At 51.4% G+C, this 8,081-nt stretch overlaps 3 protein-coding genes across 3 annotated transcripts; 1 reads left to right on the top strand and 2 right to left on the bottom strand.

Moving 5' to 3' along the window:
- Positions 1-1,747, top strand: LOC131879088 (uncharacterized; the record flags this gene model as incomplete). Its single annotated transcript, XM_059225295.1, is given in 1 exon segment — positions 1-1,747. A coding segment is annotated over 1 exon segment (1,077 nt). The 3' UTR covers positions 1,670-1,747.
- On the bottom strand, positions 1,748-4,520 carry LOC131879087 (inhibitor of growth protein 5-like). The gene is made up of 4 exons (XM_059225294.1): positions 4,228-4,520; positions 3,645-4,134; positions 2,465-2,856; positions 1,748-2,180 (listed from the first exon to the last, which is right to left on the bottom strand). Exons 1-4 carry the CDS (start codon positions 4,363-4,365, stop codon positions 1,956-1,958), a joined length of 1,245 nt encoding a protein of 414 aa, XP_059081277.1. The 5' UTR covers positions 4,366-4,520; the 3' UTR covers positions 1,748-1,955.
- A 2,452-nt stretch (positions 4,521-6,972) lies between these two features.
- Positions 6,973-7,761, bottom strand: LOC131879092 (selenoprotein M-like). The gene has a single exon (XM_059225298.1). It carries the CDS (start codon positions 7,647-7,649, stop codon positions 7,281-7,283), a length of 369 nt encoding a protein of 122 aa, XP_059081281.1. The 5' UTR covers positions 7,650-7,761; the 3' UTR covers positions 6,973-7,280.
- Positions 7,762-8,081: the final 320 nt, after the last annotated feature.

The following is an 8,081-nucleotide window of genomic DNA, read 5'->3' as shown; positions in this document are numbered from 1 at the left end:
AATTTGGTTCAATCCCCATTTCCGCCCACCGAAAACGTCGGCCACGCCTCCCCAGCCTCCCGGGCCGGCTCGGGTCCGCCCGCTAGCCGCTATCCACATTAATCCTGCGGCTCAAGCGTGGGTGGGAGGCCCGCCAGGGCCCGGCCCCAATGTCCACATCAACCCCCACAAACTCCACGCCCGCCAACCGGTGCGCCACGCCTTGAGCTCGACCCGGATCACGCCCTGGGCCCGCCCCACGCTGACCCCACCTACGCCTGCCGTCCGACAAATTCTGGTCAATCCCCATTTCGCGCGGGTGCCCGCTCAGCCCGTTCGGCCCGCTCGGCCCACTCGGGCGTTGGCCGGGACCACGCCGCCTCGGCTGGAATCAGTCACCACGCCTCTTCGGGCCTGGGGTGTGTCGGGTCGCTCCTTGGCCAAATTTAAGAAGATCGGTCGTCACAAACTCATTAAGCTGAAAAGTCCCGCACCCTTTTGGGCCGCCCTGACCGGCTCGGCCCACCGACATCGCACCCTGCCGGCCGTGGGCGGCACCCCCACTCCGCCGCATCGCCTCCGCCCCCGCCAGACCCTGGCTCACCTGCGTCAAATGCTCACGCCTCAAGCCAAATCCCGCCGGTCGGTCCATCGCCAAATTGATCGGCGGCCTCAGACCCGACCCGCGCCTCGCCCCCGGCCAGCCTCACCCCCCCTGCATCCGACGGGGGACCCTCCGCCTCCCCTCAAGCCCGTCCCTCCACCTAAACCCGCCCGCACCATCCAGATCAACGGCTCGGCCTACCGCGTGTCACGCAATGGTCGCCAACTCCAGCGGGTTCACCCTGGCCCAGTCCCCCTTCAGCCTCCCGTTGCCCCTGCCTCGGTTGGCCCGCAGCGCGTGTACCTGGCCCAAGGTGGAGAGTTTGTGGAGGCGGCACCGGGTATTCTTCGTCTGAGTCGCGAATCCATGACCCGCCAGTCCATCACGCACGCTCGCAAGAAATCCATCCAGACCCTCTTACGCTCCCAGACCAAGTCCAAACAGTTCTGCATGTTCTTCAACAAGTTCGGTCGTTGTCAAAAGCGCGCCCAAGGCTTGTGTCCTTACTTGCACGACCCGGCCAAGGTGGCCGTGTGCCGGCGGTTCCTCCAAGGCTCGTGTCCCAAAGCCGCTGATGAGTGCTTGCTCACGCACAAAGTCTCGCCAGACAAGATGCCGGCCTGCAAGTTCTTTCAACTCGGTCAATGCGGCCGGGATCATTGTCCCTATAATCACGTTAAGGTCTCGGCCGACGCAGCCTTGTGTCCAGCCTTCCGCCAAGGCTATTGCCCCCAAGGTCAGGCCTGCACGCTTCGACACGCCATGTCGGACCAGACCAAGGCCAAAGTCAATCCGGCCCCACCCAAGCCCCGGCGCAAAGGGGTCAAGGAGCCGAAACCCGTGTTGCCCCAGTCGGCCGATCCGCAGCCCACCCTTGAGCCAGCTGATTCGATCATGCCCAGTCAACGATACTTTGAATGTGCCAAGGACAGTCCCCAGGCTGATAGTCCGTCGACCTGTCCGGACCCGCCCGTGGAAGTTGAGACCAAATCACAAATGGCCTTTTGGCCGGAATTCATCGCTCTTGAGCCCGACGATGAAGGCGCGAGCGACCCCGATCAATCCTTTGAGGAACGCCTGGTCTGAACATGGCCATTCCGCTAGATTCGTAACTTTCCGTTTGTTTCGTTCCGTCGAAGTAGAAATAAAAGAGTCAATTATCTATCCGATTGAGCGGGGATTTGGGTTGGTTTGCATTTCAATCTCCCACGAATGGTTCATGTCTTAGGTTTATAATTGGGTGCCCGTAAATCGACACCAAATACTTGGGGGCGAGAACGAGATCTGAACGACACGGAAGAATCCTCCTGGGGGCTTGTGAGAATGAGAGCGGGCGATGCTGAGGCAAGCATGTGGCCCAGGTACGAGGGTTTCAGTGCTTGTGGCTGCCGGCATTCTTCTCCTCGCGTTCTTTGTTGAATCGCTCGAGCTCGCGAATGAACTGAGCCTTGGGCTTCATGACATTGGCCTTTTCGCCGCGACATTTGGGACAGAACCATTTGCCTTTGGGCTTCGAGGAGAGATTCACGCAATTGAAATGAAACCATTCCAGCGGACACAGATCGTTGTCGCAGCCGATCATCTCGCCGTATGAGATCTGAAATGAGAGGACGGTTCATTTATTGGGCAGGGGCACTTTGGGATCAAGGGACAATTGCATCCAGTTATATCCAGCACATCCATCTGAGAAGAAGTCCCTCATTTCCACAACGAGCGAGCGTTTTTGTAATGAGAAGAAACGAACACTTGGCCTTTCCTTCACAAGTTACTAATCAAAGACATTGATTGAAATTGAACTGGGAAAGAATGACCCATTCATATTGAGTTATATCGTCCACTCTCAAATGGTTTGCCATGTAAAATGCACTTTAAGAGACTTACCTGTTCACAAAGGCAATAGGTGGGCTCGTCAGGATCAATGTTATCCAAACTGGGGTCGATCTCTGGATCGGAATCGTCATTATTCTGGTTGAACCCTCCGCCTCCGCCCCCACCCCCGCTTCCTCCTCCTCCCCGTTTTCCACCGCCACTGCCCCCACTACCCGCCTTTTTCTTGCCCGAAGAGTTCGTGCCCGAGGGATTGGAGCCCGAACCGGAATGGTTACTCGAGGACACAGGGCGTTTCCCGCCGCGAGACCCGCCTTTGCCCGAGCCGCCACTCGCAGATCCACCTCCCGTGGTGGCCATTTTATGCGGGGGCTCACCGTCATCCTCGGTCAGGTCGCCGCCCTTGCTGGCGGCATGGCGCTCTTGTTTCTTTCGTCGTTTCACACCTGAGGAGGTAGTTAAGGAAAGAAATGGATGACGAAGATGCAGATCATGAAGAGCGGACAATTGGATCGGATGGTCTCAGCCAGACCTTTTGGTCATTAAGGGTCCAAAGAGGGCACAACCATGGATGACATTGGGTTATGGTCGAACGGCTCTAGCTGCGTCAACGCCAGCAAGTACTCTCATTTTTTGCCCACTGAAGTTATTGGCTGCCCACTCATAAGGTAACCAAGAGATCAATGAATGAGCCAAATTAATGAGGGATCAGGGCTGGTGATCACTCGTCGTTAGCTTAACGAAAATCCTGGCCTGGGATTTCTGAGTGGGATTGCCGGTATGACGAATCATTCCTATGGCGTTCCAGACCGCCCAAAATTATGTAATGACTCCTTGAATATAAAATAATCTTATCTCTATGGATCCTGAACAACTTCGGAAGCTTTTGCCCTAGGGCACTTTCATCCCCTGTCTGGAGTGAAGAGATCGATGTACCAAGGGATGCCGACTTTCTAGGTCAGGTCTGTAATGCCATTCCAGTTCACTCCCGAGGACCATGGCCAGATGGCTTGATCAACTTCTTTGGGCATGCCATGAGCAAAATCCCCAACCCTAGCCTATCTATTGTGCTACCTGGGATACGAACTTTTCCACTGGGAAGGAAATTCGTCCCAAACAACTCACGCCCATTAGAAACCAATGCGAATCTATTGGCTAAGTCGTCGACCCTATTTTGGCCAAAGATTAGCTAACAAGGAGTTACTCGGCCGAGTGCCCCCCGGCAAGTACCCACCTGTGCTGGTTCGATGGTCCTTCCCGCTGGGGCCCTCGGCATGATGGTGTTGACCGGCAGCCTTACTCTTGGTTTTCACGCCGGCGCCCATGGCGCCTTTGCCGCCCGCCACTCCGGCAGCATGATGACCGGCGGGGCTATTGTGTCCCGTGCCGCCCGAGCCAAGTGCCGTGGAGCGTCCACCGGCGGTATTCTCGCGCCCGCCAGCGGCCCCCACACCGTCGGCTCCAGTGGCCGTGCGGCGCAGCTGAGCCGTGTGCTCGCGCTCGTCGCGCTCGAAATCCAGATTCTCGGCGCTACTCTCCAAGAATCGGTTCTTGCTCTCGACCAGATCGGCCATGGCCTGAGCCAAGGCCAACTTCTCATCGCCCACATCCTGGGCCACAATCAGGCCCTTCTGGATCTGGGCCAAGACGGCGCGTTGGGCCTGCGGGTTCGAGCTAGCCTTCTGGAAATCGTCGGTCAGGTCGTCGATATTGGCAAACAAGTCCTGGAATGGAGGGAACAAGCCAAGCAGGTCAGGACTGAGGGGAATTCAAACGTGGGCCGGGCCAAGGATGATGGGGTTTCTGCGGCGGTTTACCCGGTAAATGATGAGATCACATTCGCGGATGCGCGACACGAATCGCTGAATCTCGTTGGGCATGTTTTCAATGACGTCCAGGTAGTTCTCGACGAACGTGCCCGAATACAGGGCTTCCACCGCCGCTTGGTTCTGCATCCTGTGAGCCACAATGATGGGCGGGTGCACAAGCCGTACAAGCCGTACGAGATCTACGCGTCTTCCAACTCCAAGCCTGGACAGATGCTCCGGAGTCCGGATGCTTGTGTGGGCTGGCTGGTTGGCGGCTTGACTGTCGATCGGTTTGTTTGTTTGTTTGTTTGTTGGCTGGCAGCTAGCTTGCTTCAAAGCTAGACAACCTACGCCCAGGCCATTATTGGCAGTGCTTCCAGAGGGCGGGAGGAAAAGAGTGCCAGAAAAGGCACCGAATTTATAAAATAGCGCTTCCTTGAAAGCATAGCTTCACATTCAAGTGGGTGAGCTAAGCCTTCTGGACATTATACAGTCTTGCTTTTCAAAGAATAAAGGTTTCTTTCATCTTCAGGAACCATTTATGGTTAAGAGAAAGATATAAATTCGTGGATTCCGGGATTAGACAATTTTCGGCCACACACCGCCCAAACTTTGGTCATCCTCTTGGTATTCAAAGTTAGCACAAAAAGACCACTTTATAAATGAAGTAATTTAGCAGACCGCGAGACAACCTTGAATTGATTAAGCAAAAGTAGCGGCAAGGTGCCCGCCAACCTGCACCATGCTCGCATGTAACTATTCAATCATTTTAAATCACGGGCCATGCGGTGTCAAACTTACACCAAAAATGGCATTTGTTTTCATTTTGTGGGACAATATTCATTATACATGTTGCTCGTGCCGTTGGTCTAAACTCTTCCCCTACAGAATACCATAACCAACCAAGCCAAAATTCAAGGCGCCAAGTTTGACTTTTTCCGCTGTGCCTTCACTCCATCTGGGTAATTAATATTTGAAGTGAATGTGAATATAATTCCAAGTAAAAGCGATTCTTTTGAGTAAAAGTTCAAATGATTGCTATCATCATTTTCATATGGGTTAAAAAAAACATGTGATTTTCAGAGCGGTATTTCGAATTTCGTGGAAAAAGCGCTAAAGTCACAAATTAACCGCGCAAAACTTGGACGAAAACGCAAAATATGGAAGCACTGGTCATTTGTTTGGTCCTGTCCATGTCCTGTCAAAGGAAAACCAGAAAGTGTAGTATTGTCTTTCCTGAGTGACCAGATGATCACAGAGATGGAAAACCCAAGATCGGGCAGCTAATTTCAAGCTAAACGATGTAAAATGGCCAATGAAATTAACAATTATTGTTAGGTTCCAAATTTCGAAAGTTGCGTCTATACATTCTAGTTTTTTTTAGATTGTTAAGAAAAAGAAACCTTTACAAAACCCTTGGAATTTGCCAATATTAAAACAAAAATCCCTTGGAACTGCAAAGAACTAACCCTAAGAGTCTCTTGAGATCCACCAATCCTGATTCCAATCTAGGAAAACAGTACAATAAACCGGTTTGTGATCAATTCCCAGGAGACCATCCATTGTACTGTTTTACCAGCCGAGTGGTCGGTCGTCCGACGTCCAGTGTCTAGAAATCTATGGCCTAAATCGCATCTCATAAGATGCGTTCATGAAACCATGCTGAGGTCCCCATTCAACCCTGTGTTTAGGTGTAGTCCTCCAAGATAATGGAAAGTTTGATGAGCATATCCACTAGAAGGTGGGTAAAGCTTTTCAAACATGTAACTCTATATATCGCACGTTGAATTAAGTCCAGAGATAGTATCACGATGCTAACTCTGTACAAGTCGATTGTTCAGCCCCATCTTGAGTATGCCTTACCCAATGAGCTCTAATGAGTTCTGCAGGTTTGCAAATGCTTGAGCAGGTCCAAGGATGTTTTACTAGCGACATTGAGGATATGAGAAAGCTCTTGTATGGGGAGAGACTAAAAAAGTTGGGACTCTACAATATTCAGAGAAGGTATGAAAAGGTATCTGATACTGCACGTCTTCAAAAGCATCCAAGATCTTTGTACCAACCAAGGATTTAGGGTCAATTCTAGTGACCGTCGAGGCTTAATATGCATTTTGAGAGCACCTTCAAGCCCTCGTGAATCCAGGCTAGTTCGAACAATGAAGTCCACTCCTCTTCTTTCTCGGGCTCCTTCATTGTTTAATCTGCTTCCCTCTAATAATCGTAGGGAATGCATTGGGCTCATTGATCTGGTACCATGTTCCAAGTCAGACTTGGACAAATTTTCAAGTAGCATTCCAGATCAACCCTAAAATCTAAAATCAACATGAGTGATTACTTGTCTGGGTTGTTTTCTGGCAGGCTCCGAGCCTTTGCTGTTCTCGAACGAACATAATGGGGACGTTTAGGCAAGCTCTGGCAGGTTCCTTTGTTTGCTGGTACCAGTGTCAGCGATGCAAGTTTGGAGCTTCAAACATGTTTTTGAGAAGCTGACCCTTCTTTCACATTACTATATGAGGAACGGTCAGCTTCGTTAAAACCAGTTCGAAACGCCAATTTTGCATCACTGGTATTGGCAGGCAAGTTTGTTTGCTGGTACCAGCGCTGGCCTAAATGTCCGAATAGACAAGAGATATTCAAGGATTCCTGGTCTTTGCGTAACGCCTAGAACAAAAATGCCAACTTGCGCCTCTTGGTAAACCAAATTTTTTTTCGGGACACGTGGATAATGAGTTCAATGAATGATATGGAAAAAAGTGATCAATCAATCGTCTTTAATTAGAGTATAAAAACTAACAACCTAAATTGAGGAGAGATTGATTTCAGAACGGAACGAATATCAAGTTTAGAATTAGGAGGCACGATCAGAGTCCGTTGTTGGGGAGGTATGGGGAAGAGCCCGCCGATTCTCCGTCTACGGCAATCATTGTCATCGGATCCGCTCCCTGAAACGCCAGGTTTCTATTGGAGAGACGGCTCGTCATAGGCAGTGTCCGGAACAAAGGCTAAGGTTCCTCCTCAAATTCAACGGACCGAGGGGATCCCAAGATTTCCAGGATTTGACGCTAGACTTCATCGTGGGCATTGGCATCCTTAGCCTTGGCTTGGCCCTTCGTCTGGAATCCGTGCTCGAGCATGATTTGGTTCAATTGGTCGCGCTTCATCTCGGCAATGTCCAGCGTCTCGGTGAGATCACCCTGTTCGTTGTAAAAGGTCATCACGGGAGATTTGCCCGGGACTTTCTTGAACTCCGTGTGGGTGTAAAGCTTCTCGAAGTCTTCGAAGAGAAACTTCTTGACTTCGGGAAGCCGGTTCAAGCGTCACCCGGCGCAAGATTCCACTCGACACCGCACACTCCCATCGGACCCTGAGGCGGGGCTTATCGTTCCCAGCACAAAGAGGCCCAAGGCCAAGGCTAACAGAGAGCCTCGCATTCTGAATCAATATCACACAAGACTCGTCTTGGTAGGACGGCGAGACACTTGTGGCGAGTGTATGTACTGACTATCTACTGATGTACTCTGCGCGTGATTGGCCCAAGCCTCAAGATGCCGTTGGGAAATACGAAGAGCGACGTGGATTAGATAATAGAGATAGGGCAGAAATTGGCTCCAGAACCGTCCACACTCGAGCTCGGCCCGACTCGGATCAAGCCTGGCTCAAGAAAGCTCAAACCTTCATGCTTAGGTGGCCTATTGCTCAAAAACAAGGGCTTCTCTTAATTCTAGACCTTAACTTAAAGGGCAATTAAAAAAATAAGCCCTTTTTGGNCGGGGCTTATCGTTCCCAGCACAAAGAGGCCCAAGGCCAAGGCTAACAGAGAGCCTCGCATTCTGAATCAATATCACACAAGACTCGTCTTGGTA

This window comes from Tigriopus californicus, chromosome 4 (genome assembly GCF_007210705.1).
Source record: "Tigriopus californicus strain San Diego chromosome 4, Tcal_SD_v2.1, whole genome shotgun sequence".
Taxonomy (NCBI): Eukaryota; Metazoa; Arthropoda; class Copepoda; order Harpacticoida; family Harpacticidae; genus Tigriopus; species Tigriopus californicus.
Note: the sequence above shows the minus strand (reverse complement) of the source record. Positions and strands in the feature narration are given on the sequence as shown.

Coding starts and splice junctions, on each gene's coding strand:
- LOC131879087 (XM_059225294.1), bottom strand. CDS start 4,365: ATGCAGAACCAAGCGGCGGTGGAAGCCCTGTATTCGGGCACGTTCGTC. Junction 2,857..3,644: donor GGACCATCGAACCAGCACAG/GTGGGTACTTGC, acceptor CTACCTCCTCAG/GTGTGAAACGACGAAAGAAA. Junction 2,181..2,464: donor CCTATTGCCTTTGTGAACAG/GTAAGTCTCTTA, acceptor CTCTCATTTCAG/ATCTCATACGGCGAGATGAT.